Source organism: Epithele typhae (genome assembly GCF_022376455.1).
Source record: "Epithele typhae strain CBS 203.58 chromosome Unknown BXZ73scaffold_12, whole genome shotgun sequence".
Lineage (NCBI taxonomy): Eukaryota > Fungi > Basidiomycota > Agaricomycetes > Polyporales > Epitheliaceae > Epithele > Epithele typhae.
In genome coordinates this window covers 49,619-68,223 of record NW_025954203.1, presented here as the reverse complement: position 1 = coordinate 68,223, position 18,605 = coordinate 49,619, and the positions used below count along the sequence as shown (strand labels likewise).

At 58.7% G+C, this 18,605-nt stretch overlaps 7 protein-coding genes across 7 annotated transcripts; 2 read left to right on the top strand and 5 right to left on the bottom strand.

Annotated features, from left to right (window-relative positions):
• Positions 1-1,269: 1,269 nt before the first annotated feature.
• On the top strand, positions 1,270-3,756 carry BXZ73DRAFT_88964 (MFS general substrate transporter; the record flags this gene model as incomplete). The annotated part of the gene is made up of 16 exons (XM_048025129.1): positions 1,270-1,428; positions 1,488-1,506; positions 1,558-1,577; positions 1,638-1,653; positions 1,708-1,883; positions 1,938-2,061; positions 2,121-2,338; positions 2,394-2,494; positions 2,543-2,580; positions 2,636-2,787; positions 2,843-2,955; positions 3,008-3,062; positions 3,112-3,185; positions 3,239-3,359; positions 3,421-3,571; positions 3,632-3,756. 16 exons carry the CDS (start codon positions 1,270-1,272, stop codon positions 3,754-3,756), a joined length of 1,662 nt encoding a protein of 553 aa, XP_047879745.1.
• Positions 3,757-4,497: 741 nt separating this feature from the next.
• BXZ73DRAFT_75973 (uncharacterized protein) lies at positions 4,498-6,131 on the bottom strand (the record flags this gene model as incomplete). The annotated part of the gene is made up of 5 exons (XM_048022328.1): positions 4,498-4,560; positions 4,664-4,893; positions 4,957-5,701; positions 5,848-5,984; positions 6,086-6,131. 5 exons carry the CDS (start codon positions 6,129-6,131, stop codon positions 4,498-4,500), a joined length of 1,221 nt encoding a protein of 406 aa, XP_047879744.1.
• Positions 6,132-6,825: 694 nt separating this feature from the next.
• On the bottom strand, positions 6,826-8,405 carry BXZ73DRAFT_43729 (uncharacterized protein; the record flags this gene model as incomplete). The annotated part of the gene is made up of 2 exons (XM_048019201.1): positions 6,826-8,101; positions 8,152-8,405. Coding segments are annotated over 2 exons (1,530 nt in total), but the record flags the coding sequence as incomplete, so codon positions are not given.
• A 337-nt stretch (positions 8,406-8,742) lies between these two features.
• BXZ73DRAFT_88963 (mitochondrial carrier) lies at positions 8,743-10,421 on the bottom strand (the record flags this gene model as incomplete). The annotated part of the gene is made up of 7 exons (XM_048025128.1): positions 8,743-8,784; positions 9,138-9,336; positions 9,422-9,925; positions 10,001-10,101; positions 10,154-10,208; positions 10,263-10,325; positions 10,414-10,421. The coding sequence occupies 7 exons, from the start codon at positions 10,419-10,421 to the stop codon at positions 8,743-8,745; spliced, it is 972 nt and encodes a 323-aa protein (XP_047879742.1).
• A 233-nt stretch (positions 10,422-10,654) lies between these two features.
• BXZ73DRAFT_43965 (ubiquitin conjugating enzyme family protein) lies at positions 10,655-14,181 on the bottom strand (the record flags this gene model as incomplete). Its single annotated transcript, XM_048019249.1, has 14 exons — positions 10,655-10,930; positions 10,982-11,019; positions 11,076-11,250; positions 11,298-11,339; positions 11,396-11,462; positions 11,515-11,529; positions 11,587-12,401; positions 12,457-12,720; positions 12,776-13,192; positions 13,248-13,501; positions 13,679-13,759; positions 13,810-13,867; positions 13,926-14,090; positions 14,149-14,181. 14 exons carry the CDS (start codon positions 14,179-14,181, stop codon positions 10,655-10,657), a joined length of 2,700 nt encoding a protein of 899 aa, XP_047879741.1.
• Positions 14,182-14,490: 309 nt separating this feature from the next.
• BXZ73DRAFT_88961 (uncharacterized protein) lies at positions 14,491-16,853 on the bottom strand (the record flags this gene model as incomplete). Its single annotated transcript, XM_048025127.1, has 6 exons — positions 14,491-15,114; positions 15,169-15,339; positions 15,390-15,473; positions 15,531-15,626; positions 15,683-15,817; positions 15,975-16,853. The coding sequence occupies 6 exons, from the start codon at positions 16,851-16,853 to the stop codon at positions 14,491-14,493; spliced, it is 1,989 nt and encodes a 662-aa protein (XP_047879740.1).
• A 216-nt stretch (positions 16,854-17,069) lies between these two features.
• BXZ73DRAFT_88960 (P-loop containing nucleoside triphosphate hydrolase protein) lies at positions 17,070-18,494 on the top strand (the record flags this gene model as incomplete). Its single annotated transcript, XM_048025126.1, has 7 exons — positions 17,070-17,223; positions 17,287-17,413; positions 17,529-17,742; positions 17,947-18,034; positions 18,095-18,342; positions 18,394-18,425; positions 18,476-18,494. 7 exons carry the CDS (start codon positions 17,070-17,072, stop codon positions 18,492-18,494), a joined length of 882 nt encoding a protein of 293 aa, XP_047879739.1.
• Positions 18,495-18,605: the final 111 nt, after the last annotated feature.

Sequence of the window (18,605 nt, the reverse complement as noted above, 5' to 3'; positions counted from 1 at the left end):
TTCAAGCAGCATCCCAACGAATCACGTCAGCCAACTCTATCGATACGCTTCTGAACGAATTGCTCAAGGTGATCGTAGATGAGCAAAAGCCAGCAATTCTTGTCCCCAGGCTTGCTGTCCTGGTATTCGAATGCCATCACAGGTCGCAACGCGTCAAGCTATCGTCCTCCTGGTGCTCGCTGGCGGACAATCGTGTATTATACCAAGTGGCATAGTCTTCCCTTGGCAAACCTTCCACGTATGAGGATTTCAAGAGTGCCTGAAGCGATAGCGAGCACTGCCACTGTCTCTCTACAATAAGGCTGCTCAACTTGCCCCCGCTAACTTCCTTTTTCAAGCACTGCAGTTGCGAAGATTGGGTGTGGCCATCGTGCCTGGCAGGCACAACTCTGGATCTCGGCGCTCGCCCTTTGCGCGCTTTATCAGGCTTTATTAGCCCTGGGTGCTCCGCGACTTCGTTTTTCCAGGTGCCTGTGGACGACCCTCAGACTTCAGCACATCCGTTTCAGTCACATTTTGAGCTCCCCAGGCCTAATGTTCACCGCTCCGAGGAGCGAGTAGGGTTCTGCAGCGTGCGGTTCACAAACTCCTCGGAGAATACAGCGGTATACCCAGGCTCTCCATTCGCATCGTCTTCCCTTTCGCCCCCGCTCCCCGGTCGCGCGCATCACTAACGTCGTCCTCGACATCCGCGAGCCCGCACAAGTGCTCTGTACCACGGACGGCGGAAGTGTGGCGGGCGCGTAGCGCCGGAGGTCCGCGTGAGGCTCGCGGTGGGCCAGGAGATGCGACGCGGCGGGTTTTTGCCGCGTTCAGGGCGGAGGTTTGAGAGTCATTTCGCCGTCCAAGGTCGAGGGTGCGGAAGAGTGGCGGGAGCTGCTAAACCACGCCGGTTGTGGCCAAATGCTTATTAGAACTTGCGCGGAGCAAGACGGAGGAGGTTGGGCGCGGGGGCCGGACCGGTATACTTTATCCTGAGCACTTGCTCCCCGTGGCGTTCGATACTACGGCTATCTTGACTTCTGCCGCTGCACGGACTAGTTCCTGTTACATCGACTTATCTCGCGGCCCGTGACGCCACCACGCGCCCCATGAGCACTCCCATCAGGTTTCGCTCGCCTCTTCGCCCACCGCTCCCCTTCCGTGTCTCACGAATGCCACTCAACATATATACCCCGTGCTCTCTCCGCGAACCTTGACCCCGTCCTCTTATCGGCCTGCGCGCGCTCAACTCTTTGCTTCGCTCTCTAGCAGATCGTTGAGCCAGCTATGTCTCGCCAGCCGCTCCCAGAGGTCACCCCAGATGTCGGTCTGCCGTCTCTCGCGAAGGCAGATACGCGGGACGATTCCGGGAAAGCTGGGTCAGAGGAGGGGGAGGTGGTCGCGCTCGCGCCCGCGAGCAGGGAGGAACCGATTGTCACTCGCAGGGTGCGTAGCTCTTGAATGCTTGCTCACACGAGGGGTTGACGCGAACATTGGGTCTGTAGGAGCTTTGGAGCTACTATCGTGCGTGTTGCCCTAAGATATGCGTGTGGTGAGACTTACAGCCCGGCAAAGTGTACTACAACGGAGACAATGTGCGTGCTCGTGTTTTCATCGATTCCTCGCGTTGACCAAGGAGTCGCATTGCGTTTCAGGGTGTTGGTCCGAATGGTGAGTGACTGCGGGACAGTTTGATTGAGGATCCAGCTCTGACCCTCGCGGTAGGCTACTCCATGACGCTCTTCCAAGGACTTGCCACCAGCGCCGGTTTCGACCCCGTGAGGGGCCCTGGCTCCAGTTGTCTCGACGCAGACGCATCCGGCCAATGCGTCCTTCCATGGGGCAACGGCACCAAGGCCGTCAGTTCAATCGTGCTCATCGCCAACGGCGTCAGCTTCGCGGTGCGCATATAGCTCTCCGCCAATATATACACTCCCTCCTCATGCTCTCTCCAGGTCATGACCCTCATCTTCACGACGATCGGGTCTGCCGCCGACTACGGCACCTTCGGGCGCTGGCTCCTGCTCGTCATCACCGTCATCTGCTGGGGCGCGCAGTTCGCGAGCATGTCCCTCACCTGTGCGTCTCCATCCCCCTCCTCGCGCACGACTCCGTCCTGACCTTCGTCCGCGGGGCAGCGCCGGACCGATGGGGCGTCGCGATGGCGCTCTACATGATTGGCTTCATCACCTACGGCGCGACGCTCGTCTTCTACGCCGCGGTCTTCCCGCGCCTCGCACGCAACACACCCCACGCGCGTGCGTTGCGCGACAAGCTCGACAACGGCGAGATCTCGGCGGAGGAGTATGAGGTGGAGGAGAGTCTGGAGAAGAACCGGATCAGCAACATCAGCACGGTGAGTCCGACGAATGCGGCATCGCGACTTCGTGCTAAGGGGTGGGGTCGGACAGATGCACAGCAATGTTGGGTACATCGTCACACTCGCGCTGAACCTATCGCTCCTGCTGCCGAAGATGAACGACCCGAGGGTGAACAACTTTGTGCTCGTGCTGTGAGTGCGCCCTTGTCTGTACGGAGGATGGTGCTTATGAGCGTGCAGGACGAATGCGTATTGGGTCATTCTTGGTATCTGGTGGTGTACGTCCTCTTTGGTTTGCGGTAAAGCCCATGTTAAACGCTTGTATTGCCACAGTCATATTCCAGCAGCCACGCCCGGGTCCTCCCCTGCCCAAGGGCGAACACTACGTCACCGTCGGATGGAAGCAAATCTGGGTCGCCTTGCAGCAGTACAAGAAGCTGCCATACACATTCTTGTACCTCATCTCCTTCTTCCTGCTTGCCGATGTGAGTGGCTCTCTTCCGGCGGTCCGATCAGAACTGACATACCTACGACACGTAGGGTCTGAACACCACCGGAACGCTGGTCTCGATCTGCCAGAACGACAAGTTTCAGTTCTCCTTCCTCCAGAACACCTACCTCGGGCTGTCTCAAGCTATCACGTCGACGATTAGGTGACTATATGCTCTCATAGCGATCTGATTCGTCTCGCTGAGTCTTTCCCAGCACACTCGGGTTCTGGTACATCCAGAAGTACTGGAAGATCAGCACCAAGAAGATGGTAAGCTCCAACACATCTCTCCGCTTCTCCTTACTCAGCACGTTCACAGTTCGTCGTCACCAACGTCGTCACCATCTTCATCCCCCTTTGGGGCATGATCGGCATCTGGACGACCAAGTTTGGGTACGTGGTCCGCGCTGCATCCAACCACAACTGCTCACATATCCCGTGTCCAGCTTCCACAACGTCTGGGAGTTCTGGGCGTACAATGTCGTCTTCGGTCTCTTCCAGGCGCCGTACTACGCCTTCTCGCAGACGATGATGGCCGAGCTCACCCCGCCGGGCTTCGACAACATGGCGAGTCCGACACTCACTATCTCCAAGCTCCCCACGCTCATTCCCTCTCTTGGTGCTCTAGTTCTTCGGCCTCTTCGGCCTCTCGAACCGCGCATCGTCGATGATCGGCCCGAACGTCATCCAGGCGATCATCAACAACACGGGCGACAACTGGAAGGGCTTCCCGTTCCTCTTCGCGCTCTGCGCCTGCGCGAGCGTCGTCATCTGGTTCGGTGCGTGCTCCCCTCCTCTCCGCCGCCCACCCTCGTCCGTCCTGCTGACGCACATTCCAGGCGTGGACGTCACGAAGGGCCGCCGCGACGCGGTCGTGTGGGCCGGGCGGCACCGCTCGTACGCGCAGACGGGCGTGCTCGTCGCCGAGGACGACGAGCCCGAGGATCCAAAGAAACAGCAGTGAGGCGCGCCGCCGGAGGGCTTGTTCGTTTCAATGCGTTTACGGGCTTGGGATGCCTCGACGTCGCTTGATTTTAATGATACCATTACTCTTTGGTCCTCTTGGTTTGCATGGAAAGCGTGGGTGTACCGAGACCGAGACCAGGCTGCTTCGGTTCCGTTTGCATGCCGCACCGCGCGTCGAATTCAAACTTCCTCGACTCTCCAACGACTCGGCCCGGCCTCGAGCTTGTCGCGCCGGGTCAAGTCCGCCACCCAGTGTTTCACATGGGACAACTTCTCCTTACACCTGTGCGCGGGGAGGCGGGTCCGGTGCGACCCAGCCTCGGCGTGCATGCGCTCGAGAGGCTTGACGTTGGAGGCCGCTGGAACTGATGTTTTGTTAGAGGTCGGTTATGCGCAGGTGGGCGAGAGAGCTCTGGTGGCATCAGGGGGAGCAGACTGTTGACGGCGGTTCGGTATGGTATTGTCGCCCGTTGGGGCGAGGTGGATGCGGCGGACGATGGCTTCTTGGGACCAACGAGCCGGCTCTGTCATGAGCCTCAAGGCGAGGATTCAGCCATTGCATAGCTTAAGAAGGGCGAGAAACGTGAGAGAGGTGCATCCCTTGCGGGGCGGGGCGGATGTGCCTGAGGTCGAGGGGAACACCCAGTCCATCCTCCGTTGACGCGGGCGAAGCAGGCGATATCCTCTCAAAGGTCTGCTGGTAGGGCGGGAGCTAAAAAGTTGACAAATCGGCTTCGGTTCAGAATGACCTCCGCCTCTCCTTTCCGAACCACTGAGCCTTGGAAGCCTCGTGTACAATGCCCTATGGTAGTAGACGTAGGTGGCGGGCTAAGGACGGGTTCTGCATTCTGCACCCATTACCCCTCTATTCCGTCCATCCACTCGCCCACTGCTGCTTTACGCACGGCCTCCCGGTCGTCAGCCGAGAACGGACGCGGCGGCAGTAACTCGCAGTGCATCCTCGCCCCGTCCATAGTCACCGCGAGGCGCGCGAGCATCGGACGGTGCGCCTGAGAGTCGTGGGGCTGCACCAGGGACGGCCGTATGAGCACCTGCTCGAGGCTCGGCCAGACGAGTGGCCCCTGCCAGCGCATGGCTTCGGGGCCGAGCCCGTTGCGCACCACCAGCTGTGTGTCTGCGCGCGCGTCAGAACAGCCCTCCCCCGGGAACGCACTGCGCGGCGAGCGGGCGCACTCACCTCCGTCGGGGCGCAGCAGCCGCCGGAGCCCCGCGAACAGCTGTTCAGGCGCGTCGGGGTGCACATCCGAGATCTGCAGGCGCGCCAGCCCCGGCGCGCACTCTGCCCACCGCGCGAGATCCCCCGTCGTCCGCCCGCTCGAGATGCGCAGGCGCCGCAGCGCGGGCAGCGCGGGGTACTGGACGCGCACCTCCTCCGCGCGCTCCGCCTCCTTCATCCAGTACGGCGCCAGCGGGGCGAAGTTGGGCGCGCGGTCTTCGCCCGCGATCGTGAGCGCCCGGAGCGAGGGGAAGGGCGTCGTGCCCAGCGACGCGGGGAGCGGGACGTCGGTCGCCCACGGGCGCGCCGCGGGGAGGAGCGCGAGGGTGTGCAGGTCGGGCGCGACGAGGCGCATGAGCTCCGCGACGTGCCCGGTGAACTCGGCGTGGGTGGGGGAGTCGTGCTGCGTGCCCGGGATGCGCTCGCGCCAGCCGGAGGAGAGGAAGAGGTGGCGCACGCGCGGGGTCGTGGCGCGGGTCGCGGCTGCGACTTCGCGGGCGGCGGTGAATGCGGCGAGGAAGGTTTGGAGCTGGTGTCGGTCGCGGGTGAAAGTGAGTTTGACGGAGTGGAAGCGTGCGGAGTAGGAAGCGGCGTGGAAGTAGCGGCAGGTCAGTGCGAGGGCACGGCCGGTGGCTCCGCCGTCGGTGCAGCAAAGTAAGAAGATGGACGCGAGTAGATGGACTGGGAGGGAGGTGATAAAGCACACCTGTTGCAAATGGGTCAGCAGATGCAAAACGCATGAGCGAGTGGGATCGCACGCTTTGAGTTTGTGTGGAAGGTGTCGATGAAAGGTTGCGAGTTAACTTGGTACGAAGTTTACTAAGGCGACGCTGCATGGGTGGCGACGGTCACGATCTCTGCTGAGTGTATCCGGGCGGCGTGTGAGGTGAAGGCGAACAACCAAAACTCGACGTTGTCGGGAAGCGATATAGTGTCCTCTCTGCATCGCCATGCAACATCCGGGTCATGTGTCCACATGGGTGAGCTGGCTAGACAACCAAATTAGCAACTAGTTTGGGAATTATCGGCCAAGCGGTGCGCGGAGTTATCACCGACCGAACGCTGTCCAGTACTTAGTTCGCGTACTCACCGGTCACCAGCGGATACCACAATGACGTCCCTTGAGAGAGGGTCATGCACGGCAGTTCTCAGAGCAGCGAGGCACTGAGGGTGGGCTGCGGATGGAATATTGAAGTAGCACAAGCGGTCACCACAGGGCGAAAGTTGTTTCTCTCTGCATCGCTATGCATGCGCAGGATCCGATCAGGTATGTTGACATGTGCGTGAGTTCGATCAAACTGGCACTGAGTAGCATATTACAACAAGGCAATGCGCGGTGGTGTCGTCAGCCGAGCATAGGCATATGTAGTCGAATGGTGTGCTCGCGTGGAGCGTTCCACGATGCCCATTGAAGAAGAGATGTCCGATGAGGATGAGGAACGTGTTGAGTTCAAACGGATGCTCAGGCGCCGACGCCCGATCGGATCTAGGCTGGATCGACGAGGAAAGTCCCACGGGTGCCTGGGCAGGGTGAGCATCAACATTCGAAGCATACATAGATATCCCAAATCTTAGAATGTGTGCAATCAGCGCCTTCATACTATGACCATTCGACATGTGGACAAGAATGCTCACTTCATGTAAAGTCATCCGTTCACTTGGACAGAAAGAGACGTGTACACGTCCTACCAGCGCTGTCGTGGCAGAGAGACAACGGTCTGACCAGCTAGCGTCGGTCTGCGTCAAGCTCAGGGCATTGAAATTACCGCTCAATTTACTTCATGTTCTGTCATGTACTCAACGTCAGCTCAACCAAGTCCCTGTTCCCTCCTAATCAAAACCCAAGTACATGCCCTCCTCCTTCAGCTTCGGGAAAATGCGCCTCAAGTACGCGGCACACCGCGCCCGCGTCTCCGGCATCCAATCCTCCCCGGGCAGCCACACCCGGCTGACCTCGTTCACGCATCCGTCCAGCCCAGACATCGCCCTCACTTCCTCCACGTCCCCGAGCGGCGCCGCGTTCGGCAGCGGGAGCAGCACGTTCACCAGCCTCGGGCACCCGCGAGCGAGCGCCTCGAGGTCCGTGATCGGGTACGTCGGCGGCACGCGCGAGTCGAACGGGAGCTTGATCGAGCGCAGCCCCGGCCACGCGCGCGCGGCGTCCGCGAGGTCGCCGGGCGCGAGCGTGAGCGCGCTCTCGAAGTCGAACACGACGGCGAGGCGCTCGAGCGCGCCGGCGGCGTAGAGCGGCGCGAAGAGCGGGCGGAACGCTTGCGTCGTGGGCGGGCGGGGCTCGTCGTCGTCGTCGTCGTTGTCGTCATCGTCGCCGTAGCCCTCGAGCGTAACGTGGCGGAGTGTCTGCGCGAAGCGGGCGCCGATTGCGGTGGTGATGCGCATGAGCGCGACGACGGCGTCCGGCGCGGGCGGGTGGTAGGAGGGGAAGCCGAGAGTTATGATGCTCACGGAGGCGAGGCGTGGTGCGTGCGTGGCTTCGAGGATAGCGGCGACGAGGTCGGAGGTGCCGGTGAGCGAGAGCTCGGTTGCGCTCGGGAGAGAGATGGCGGGGATGTGCGGCGGGGGCGCTTCTGGAGGGACGAAACTCGCCACCTCGAGCGATTTGAGGTGCGGGAGCGAGCCACACGCAGCACCAATGACGGCGAAGTCTTTGATGCTTCGCAGCGTCAGCTTGTGGAGGGAGGCGAATCGGCCGAGGGAATTTACGGAGGGGAGGCGGCTGGCGTGGATGTCTATGGTGCGGATGTGAGGGCACTGCATGTGAACGAGCCGCAGGCCAGCAGCGATGGTGTAGTCCGCAGGATCATCCACTAGGAACGTCGTAGCCACTGGGGAGTAGTCGGTTGAAAAGTTCAGGTTGAGGTGGGCTAATAGAGGAGATCCTAGGAGAACGATGAAATACGATGAATACTCCATGTCATGGAACCAGGAAATCATCGTCAGCCGAGGAAAGAGAGCGCGACCGCCGCACTTTGCAACCAATACTGCGGTCGTGATTCCATCAATCCGCTCCCCGAAAGTCGTGTACCGGCGCACAAGGTTGGCGTAGAATAGTAAACGAGCCCATTCTTCATCCTTGATGTCCCCGCAACTGACCTAAAGCACATGGCAAATCAGTAAAGATAGCTATATGGACATCACATGGCGCATACATAATGCTTGAAAGGCAATTGAGTGTCATTGTCTTGGCCCGTGATGCGTTTCACCGAGGACGGCAGGAGGGCGAGCAAGCGACCGATTCCTCGGAGGGTTTCCCAAAGGACTTCTACGGCAGGTTCGGAGATCGCACGCGAGACTTGAGCGCAGCTGACCAAGGTTCTCCGGTCACCAAGACTTTGGTACATAACCTCCCTCACGACTTCCGCGATTGACCAAACTGGATGAGCCATCGCAACAAGCCGGCTCAGGGGACTGTTTCGTTATCATTTCGATTAGTGGAGAACGACTTTCTGCATGACTGGCGACTCACGAGTGGCGCGGAAGCAAGTGGCAGAGAAATCAAGCAGATACAATTGTTATGGGCTTCAAAGTACTGGTGGACTTGGGGCTGTGGTCACTGTCGCACGACCCTATCGACGGATATCACGGCCAGCAGGTTTTCGTCTTGAAGCTGCACAAGAAACGAGTTTGAAGGGAGCGAGCGCCCGCGAAGCGAGACGAACAGTGTCTTGTGCTGACCAAGCAGGAACGGCTGGCTGTGGCCCGTCTTGGATGTGCAGGTAAGGAGGAACTTCAACGAGTGCGGGAAATGCTGGAGTTCGAGGGCAAGACGAGCTTGCACGGAGCACACACGCAAAGGGGCTGTATATAGTAGAACGGCAGTGGTCGTGAGGGAGGAAGATGTGCAGCTGCAGGCCGAGGGGTGTCGTAAGCGAGATCGGCGTACTGGTGTCGTGCCAGTCCATATGGTGCCTCGCGACCAGTGGCACAGACGTATGAACGTCGGGCGGAAACCACCAAATCGGCCTCTAAACCGCAATTGCACACAGAAAGCCGCCCAGACCAAGGGCCCTCCGACTTAAAGATATTATGTGCTATGGTACATATTACTTGAGAGTGACGGGAACCAACGCCTGATCGCGCGGGCAGTCAGCACAAGTCATCCAGTCCACAGCAGAACGACGCACCTTCTTGACAATCTCGTAGACCCTCTTCTGCCCCGCAAACAGAATCGCCGCGGTGAGCACGCTCTGCGTGAGCTTGCTCCCGACACCCTTATACAGCCCCTCGACGCCCTCCTCCTTCACGATGGTCTTCACACCATCGAGCGGGGACTTGTAGTGCTGCGCGCCAGCATGACCCGCCTGCAGCCGGTTCTTCACGACACTGGAAAAAAAACACCGCGCAATGACACGCATACAATCAGCCACGACGTCGCGTCGATCACGCACGAACGGACGACGATACGCACATGTACGGGTACGTCGACCCAGTCGCGACGAGCTTCGAGAGCGCGCCGAGCAGGAAGTAGTCCAAGTCGGACAGGACCGCGACGGCGCCCTTCGCGCCGCCCGCACGCAGCCGCTCCGTGCGGCCCTTGACGAGGAAGTTCTTGAGCTGCTCGAACACGGTGTACTGGATGATCGGGTTCACGACCAGCACGAGCGCGGGCCCGATCCCGCGCCAGAACGCGGTGAGCCCGTCCTGTGCGAGGATGTGCTGGATCGTCTGGAGGATACCCGGCCGTGGGGCGGGCGCGGGTGCGGACGCGTCGGGGCCGGGAGCGGTGGGGGTCTTGGACATGGAGTAGACGGCCTGGGTGGTCTGCACGACCCAGATTGGGTTGCTAATGACCGTCGTCGCGGAGCCCGCGATGAGCCCGGCGAGCATGGACTCGAGCGCGCTGAGGCCCTTGCTGCCGGTGCGCGCTTTGAGGATGAGGTCGCGGGAGCCCTCGTAGAAGTAGTAGTACACTCTGCTCGAGGCATGAGCGCGCTGGATGCGAGGACGTGGTGCAGGTGCGTGGAACGCGTTCAGAGCGGGGACTCACCCATTCGTGACAGCAATGCCGAGCAAGCTGGAGTTCAGTCCGCTGTAGAGCCCCATGAACCCCTCACGCTTGAGGATGTCGCGCACGGCCTCGAACGTCGTCTGGGGAGCGCGTCAAGACCACGGCGGAAGTCGACCACACAACACGACGCACCTTCTGCTCTTTCTTAGTCTCTACTGCGGCACGCGTCGAGAGGAAGATGAGAGGGCTGAGAAAGGCGTATGAGCATTATGACCTCCTAGGAGAGACAGTGAACACTGACTAGGTCGCGGACATGGCGACAATGCCGCCAGCGGCACCGGCGAGGGCATGGATTGCAGAGTCGCTGACCATGTTCGTGCTGTGTGGGGGAGAAAGCGAGGATGCAAGAGGGGTCGTCAAGTGGGGGCCATCGGTGTTTCGGGAGTGCGGACGACGGCATGCGAGATGGAGGTCTATCACATGCGCTCAATCCCCGGCCATTCACACAGGCGCCTCTTTGGGATACCGGCGCGGACGTTGCGGCGTTTGGTACAAGCGTAGCAGTTGTGCCGCCCGAACTACAAGACGAGTCTAGGTGTAGAAAATGCCGCCTTACTAATACTACAACATGTATGGATGACCTCTCGCGAGCACAATCCCAAGAAACCCAAGTCCCAAATCCCGGGCTGAGACTCAAGAGCTATCCCCCGCACCGTGTGTGATATCCTCTCCGGCCTCGAGCCGCGTGAACAGCGTCTTCAGCTCCGTGATGTCGTCCGCGAAGCCGTTCGAGCTCGAGCCCGTCGCCGCAGGCCGGTTGTTGAATGCGCCGTCGCCAACTGTCGGCTGCCCGTCGTCTTCTGCGAGCCACTTGTCAAGCTGCGCGATCATCGAGCGCGCCTTAAGCCGGAAGTGGGTGCGAATAACGTCGCCAAATGGCTCAGGCGGGTTGCGCAGGTTGCCAAGCATCTGCGTAGCAAAGTGAGGAGGAACTAACGGTGGAGAGGGAAGGGCACGCACCGCTGTCCGCACAACCATGCGCTTTACATTCGCGGAATCTGTAAAAAAGAGGTGAGTTCAAACACTGTACAGATGCGAGGTGGCGAGCACGCACATGCAATCGACTTCGGCGTTCCTCCGCTGTTTGCCCAGCCAGGCTCGTTCAAATATGGCTCGTCACAGAGGATCATGGATTGTATCGAGATCAACACTTGAAGTAACGTCGACTTTCCCGCAATCCAGCCTGGTCCTGACCATGTTCCGAGCAGCGACAAACATACTTTGCCGTCCTAAAGAAAAATGAGCAAAACAACGTAGAAGGCGGTTGCATACTCACCGCATACAAGTTGGGGTTAAACCGGAATTTACCACCATTTGTCTGGGCAAAACCGACGTAAACTTGTGATGCGTGGCATGAGTAACTACAACACTGACCGTCATGTATTTGACACTTGGTGGGGATTGGTTGTAATTTGGACCAAGGAAGACATCGAACAAGTAGCTGTGAAAGAATCGTGAGATGGAGGCAAATTGGCAACTTGCATTTCACCCACCATCCGTTGTAATATCTGAACAGAGCTCTTGGAGGTCAGTACCGATAATACCCACAAGATGAGCGTACTCACGGAGTACCCTCGGGACCGGTGATCAAAGCCTTGATTACGTCGACTCGTGTCTCGTCAACGCGCAAGAATATGGACGAATTCCACGCCACTGGCAAGTTGGTCGTCAACACCGCAAGCTCCTTGGCGATCGCCAGTGACCTTTTAGGAATGTCGGAGTTTGCCAACATCCGAGCCTCGTTGTTGTAGTAAAACTTATAGTTCGGTGGCTGGTCCTCCCCGTTCTCCGTGGCCGGCTCCGTCGAGGGTATGGTCAGGTCGCAGTACTCGAACCGCACGCGGTTCGCCCACTTGACATACGCAACCTGCGCCTCCTCCTCCGTCTGCCCCGCCGGGATGGGGACCTCGTCCTCGTGCGTTGCAGACGTCGCCGGAATCTTCGGGAGCCCTGCATGGAGTCGGTCGACGAACGCTTTGCCCTTCGTCTCGACGAGTGAGCGGTCGATGGCCTTAGCGGTGTTCATGATCCGCTGACAGAACTTTAGCAGCTTCTGGTTCTCCTCGGACGTGATAGCGCCATCGTCCTTGCCCTTGCCCTTGTCGTCGATCGTCATCCGCTTCTGCTCTTCAGACATCTCGAAGGTCTCAGGCTCTGACGTCTTCATTCCCTCTAAGCCTTTCAGGGCTGCCTGCGCCTGGATCACGATCGCCTCGAGGAGCTCGCGAGGGCCAGAGCTGCCTTCGTAGATGATAGTGCGCTCGCGGACGCGTGGGGTGCCTCTTGGAGATGGTTTCTTGCCCGCGGTTGTCTTGACGGAGGTGACCACCATGATTGGCATCGCCATCATGCTTGCGAGGGCTTCATGACTAGATATTGTCTTGACTCGGACTATGAGCACACATCGTTGATGTCTCGAACTGCTGCGTACATACCTCTAGCCACTCGAACAGCTCGAAATAGAGGACAGAGCGATCGGACATATCAGTCAAGGAGTCGTTCCGCAGGAGCTGACTGCTGACGAAGTTGAAGCGTCGTCGAAGGTGAGCGAGCGCGGTGGGATGGACGAGGTAATCACTGGCGTGGCCGCCTCCTTCGCGATTGACGGATGGAAGGAACGTGCGGATGTTCAATAAAAGGGTGGCCAGCTTCTGGTCCTTGTCCTTCTGCGCCTGAAGGGCCTCAAGCTGACCGGACATCTACTCAGAAGCGGGTGAGTACAAATACGAAGGACGAAAGACGATCAAACCGCACGTCTTCTCTCACGTCTCCAGCGTAGCCCGTCCCAAGTTTTGGCTTTTTGCCTTTGACAAGGTTCGGATAGTAGTTGTCCTCGTCGTCATCGTCGTCTTCATGGAGCTCAGTAGGTATGAGATGTGATGCCGGCGCGTCAGGCTTACGGCGTTTCCGCGACGTCTTATCGGACTTCGGCGCAGCCAAGTCTGCCACGTCCACGAACGACTTCTCGAGCATCGCGAGCCCAACCCCAAGAATTACACCCTGTAGATTGGCGCAGTGGAACAGAGAGATGTCGACGTCTAGCGAAGCGGCGACTTTGGTGTGATTCGACGTGCTGGATTCCCCGCAGGCAAAGCAAAACTGCTTGCAACATTGACTACATATCTTGGACACGAAAGATTCCAGGTGTTTGATATATGCGGGAAAATTCGGCTGAGCTCCACTGATCAGTCGGTCTCTCGGCGCACGACAGCGCAAATCAACGTACGAAGATCGTCCAAAAGTTGCTCTTTTGTCGGTTGTAGGTAGCCCCGCATCCGTGAGGACATGGCACCGAGCCCTCGCCGAGCTCGCGGTAAAGGCTGAACAGGAAGCTTTGCTCGCTGCCTTCTGGACAGCCCTTCATCCATTGACCTTGGGTCATGAGTGGCATCTTCTCGGTGCACCTAGGTAGTTTGACCATCTCTGGTTCCTCCTCCACTTCGATGACCTCTTCTTTCCGATCTTTCGAGAAGAATATTCCTGGATATACAATCAGCATATGAAAAGTCTACGCGTGACCAGACCTGGTCCACAATGTGCAACTAAGGCGTGGAGCCTACGACGGTAGCTCCCCTCCCATCCAGGAAAGCTTGCGAAAGTATTCTCGCAGTGGGACAAGGCGACGCGCGCTTGTGCAACCAAAGGGAGAACACATACCTGCATAAGGATCCACTGCCGCAGCGTTCGACGCTCCTATATCCTCGTAGTCCGAGTCGTAGTCAATGTACTCGTCCTCATCTGTCTTGACGCGTGAATCGCCGCGTGAACCAGTATAAGTAAACACGCACCGTCCTCCCCATCGCCTTCTTCCGCCTCTGCCTCGTCGTCATCGTCGTCGTTCGGGGTCTGGACGCGAGAGATTTCATGAACACTCGCCGTGGCGGAGATTATGCCGCGTACTCACCAACATGCGCGGCTTCTGCTTTGTCGCCTCCTGCGGCGGCGCCATCTCGACGTCGCCGTCGCCATCGACGATGTGGTCGAAGCTGCCGTCGAATATGCGCTCCGCGGCCTCCATCACGTCCTTGTGCTGCTTCAGCGCAGCACGCGCTTGCGCGGGGGTCGCGCCCTAAGGAAGATCGCGGTGGGCACGGGTACTCTTTACAATAAGGAAGTGAAAGACTGACCATATCCACAAGCTGCTGCACCTCGCGTTCCATCGTACGGTTGCGGGCGGGGATGAAAGAGGGAGGATGGCTGTAGACAAGATCGTTAGGGCCTTCTACTACAATTTAAGCGCTCATTGTGTGGTATGCGGTATTTGTTACGTAACGTACGTGCTGCAGGGGCTCGACCTGACAATGAACAGATTCGCCGTGGGGTGCAGCATTCACCCAAACAAAATATGCAGAAATGCGGAACAAAACGATGCATACACGAGAGGGAGTGCATGTACAGATCAAGTAGAGTATTGGCACAATGATGCGACAAGAGACCAGTAGACGTATGGCAGTATGCACTGCGTAACTTCATCTGTAGTATCCTCCTCGATAGCGCGGGCCTTTCTGCGGGTCGCGGCGCTCCCAGTCGCGGTCGCGGTCGCGGTCCCGCTCGCGGTCATAGCGACCATAGCGTTCGTCACGGTCCCTCGGCGGTGAGCTCCGCCTGTCCCTGCGCGACGCGCCACGGATCTGCAGTGACTCCGTCTCCTGCATCGGCGCTGGGAGCTCGTAACCGTCGGTTCTCTGTTGCTTGTTTCCGCGATCGACGCCGACGGACGAGGTTGAGAAGTCGAACTTGATCTTCCCGCCGCCCCCTCGTGTGTCGCCCTTGTTCCGGGAAGAGCCGCGGCTGCCCTTGTTGTTGGGCCGTGCCCGGTTGCCTGCGAACCAGTCGTCGTCATCGTCATCTGCCTGTTGTTCTCGGGCACGTGCAAGACGTTCCCGTTCCTTGCGGCGGCCTTGCTTGCCGACCTGCATGGGCATATTGCTCCCGAACCCGTCCGAGAACGCGTTCACTGTCTCCCAGTCGCGTGGAGCACGCTTCGACTGACGCGGGGCCTCGGACGAAAAGGGGCCGGACAGGATGTTGTATATGCTAAACGCGGAATGCTCTTCAGGGTGGTCGAATGGATGTTGAACGTCGTTGCAATCCTGCGTGATCTTCGATGTCAGTCTCTGGACAAGACGGAGATGGAGCGGACTCACGTCACCGAGATGTCCGCATCCGCCGCAGTTGTAACACCACTCGTCCGTAGCGATGTACCCCTCACCGCCTTCTCCGAGAGGAAGGAGTCGCTTGTCTTCACGGATGCGCAGGATGTCTTGGCGCGCGTCATCTTCGACGTATATGTACATCCGCCACAACGTCGGGCATTCCTGCATCCTGAGGTCAGCTTGGGACATCGAAAGTCACCAGAAGTCCCTACGTTGGTTTGATGCGTCCGCGCGCCGCACCTGTCACAGTCGTGGGACGAGTAATACCCACCCTGCCGTCCGCGGTTCGGGCAATTCTAAGTGTGACACGGTTGTCAGGCATATCGCAGCGCACTACGTTCTGACAGGCCTACCTTATTGATATGACCCTTCATTCCACAGGTGAAGCACACTTTGCTGACAGGACAACTTCGAGTGCCGTGTTCATCCCGCGCACCGCATGTGAGGCACTGTGGTAAAACCGAGGTCGAACTAAAGCCGTGCGCTGCAGCCACAGAGAACTCACGATGAGGTGGGGACATTCGGCAGCTTTGTGGTCGCCCTCGTCCCCACATTTCTTGCAGACGAATCGGGTGGGCTTCGAGGGTCTAGCCCCCTGCGCTTCGAGCTTCTCCAGTTCCCAATATCTGATCATCCCAACCTGTCATATGCGGTGTTAAGAGGCATTAGCCTGTGAGCAAGATAAAACGATATCGGTAGGTGGGGATTGGTCGACCGCGGACCTCCAGCAAAGGATCGCGGGAGGAACAATCCCCGACCGCATCTGCTCAACACGCCACAGAGTCAACGAAACACACCTTCCTGTCATCGTCGTATTCGAGATAGTCGATGTATCCATCTTCGTCGTCCGAGCCCCCCGGCGTAGGCATCTTCAGTGGCGGTAGATCCGCATCCTGCCCCTCGGGCGCAACAAAGACGTGTCCCGGAAGTAGAAGTCCATCTGTCTTCTTATTGTCGGACGCCTTTGCGCGTTCTGAGGACGCTTGCGTAGCCGAAGATGGTCCGGCAAGAGGAGGGGGTGGTCGCATGGCTGCAGGGATGTCCATGGGCGTGAGGTCCTCGAAGAACAACGCCTTGTCATCTGCAGCAGAACCCTTGGTGCGCTTCTTGCTCTTCGTGCGTTCGCGAGAGCGCGATCTTCGACGCTCGCCGCGGTGGTCATGGCCGGGAGACCTACTTCTTCGCCGTTCCCTCTCTCGTCGACTCTGACGTTCATTGTCCCGAGTACGGTCCTCGCGGTAATGATCTCTGTCTCTGTTGCGTCTCCGCTCCTCCTCCCGTCGCTCCCTCCTTCGCTCGTCGCGTTCCACATCCTTTTTCTTGCCACCGGAAGGTTCGGTTAACCTCTCTGCTAAGGACAGGTGGGGTGGTGGTGGTGGCTTTGAGCCGGACGCGACGGGCGAATCGTCCACCAGGTTAATGACGAGGTCGGATGGGGGAGGAGTATTGCGTGAAGCGGGTTGTGAAGTCTCGGCTGAGCTAGGATCCCCTTGACCGTCCGCCGTGCTCGGGTCGCTGCGCGAAACTTTGCGCTTGCGCTTCTTGCGTTTCTTCTTCGTGTGGTTTGTCCCATTAGGCGTGACCTCTTGGATTGCGTTGTCGTCCGAGTCGACGTCGATGACGTCTGGTTCGGCAGTAAGGTCGATGACTTGCGGCTGGATTTCCCTCGCGACCATGACGAAGACAGCAGAGGCCTGCGCTGACAAAGAGCGGCACGCCGGCAGTACACTGGGATGGAAGAGGAGGAGTGCTGCACGCTGCACTGCTGCTGCAGCTTCGCGCGAAACTTGCAACTTGCCGGAGCGACCACGTGCCACAAACACCAATCGAGTCGAGCTCAATATCTGATCGACCCATGCTTTTTGCTGTCTCATCTTTCTTCCTCGACGACGATGGGCGACTCACTGGCAGCGTCTGCGCCCCAGTGGGAAATCTCTATAGAGAGCTTGACCTACTCGCACGCCGCTGGTGCTCTGCCATCGTTGTCTAATGTCACTATCCAACTGCCGAAGGGCTCGCGTACCTTGCTCGTCGGTGCAAACGGAGGTCAGTATCGTTCACATTACTACAAAAACCAATCCTATATGCATCTTGATCTCTTTCATGCAGCCGGGAAGTCAACTCTGCTGCAGATTTTGGCCGGCAAGCGTTTGGTGTCCGGCACAGAAATCCGCGTCCAAGGAAAGGACGTATTCCGCAGCACTCCGGCAGGCATCACTTTTCTCGGGACCGAGTGGTATGTGGCTTCCCAAAATCATCTTACGCATCTTTGTTGGAGCCTACATCTGCATGCAGTGTTGTGGATGATAATGGGCATGCATGATGAGCTAACATTGGTTTCTGTTATACAGGGCGATGAACCCTGTTGTACGCGGGGACATCGTGGTCTCAGACTTTTTGAACTCCGTGGGCGGTTACCGGCACAAGGAGCGACGCGACCGTCTGCTCGATCTACTGGACGTCGACTTGGACTGGCACATGCACCAGATCTCGGATGGCGAGCGCCGTCGCGTGCAGCTCTGTATGGGTCTCATGGGCAACTGGGACGTCCTTCTTCTCGATGAGGTACGTCCCGCGGAACCTTTTTGCACTTTGAGATGGATGAAGAGGATGCTGTTGCGCCTGCGATGCCCTGAGCGGACTTCGAAGCTTTGCGCGTACCTTTGCGCAGCGGGAGCTCGGTGGAGCTAGGAACGAGGGCCTTTGCGACCTCAAGGTCGAGGAGCCAAGTGTAGCGCTGACGTCAAGTCCCTGTGCTTACCCTGCCAGGTCACGGTAGATCTTGATGTCCTTGTCCGCGACGACCTCTTGACGTTCCTGAAAGAGGACTCGGAAGCCCGCGGCGCGACTGTTCTGTGTACGTTTTCCCGCCGGTCATTCTGCCTCCGATGCCATGTCTCACACGCCGGCATCGCAGACGCTACACACATCTTTGACGGGTTGAACAAGTTCCCTACGCACGTCGCCCACATGCATCTCGGGACGTTTTTGACGGAGCCCACGCCGTGGCCCTTCGTCGACGGCACGTTGGCCACCATGTCGGTGGAACTTGGGCCAAGTCCGACGCTGTATGCGGTGGCATTGCAGTGGCTTAAGGAGGATCGAGAGCGGCGTCGGGCGCTGGAAGCCCAAGGGCGCAAGCGTCGAGGCGCACGTACGGACGCGGTGAGTTTGCGACGGATCTGATGGGTGCGCGCGCTGATGGCGTGGACACAGGTGCCGAGCGACTCGGAGACGTTTTACAAGAAGTAGGCGTGCTCGTCTAATGTGACGGTGTTGATCGCTGATGTGCCTTTAGATACGACTACAGCCACTAGAGACGGCTTGGGTCTGCTTGGGTTTCGGCCTCCGCGTCTTCGCTCAACATGAAGGCTGTCTGGACTGTATCAATAGCACACACGTCATTGCCCCATCTGTATTGTTCAACA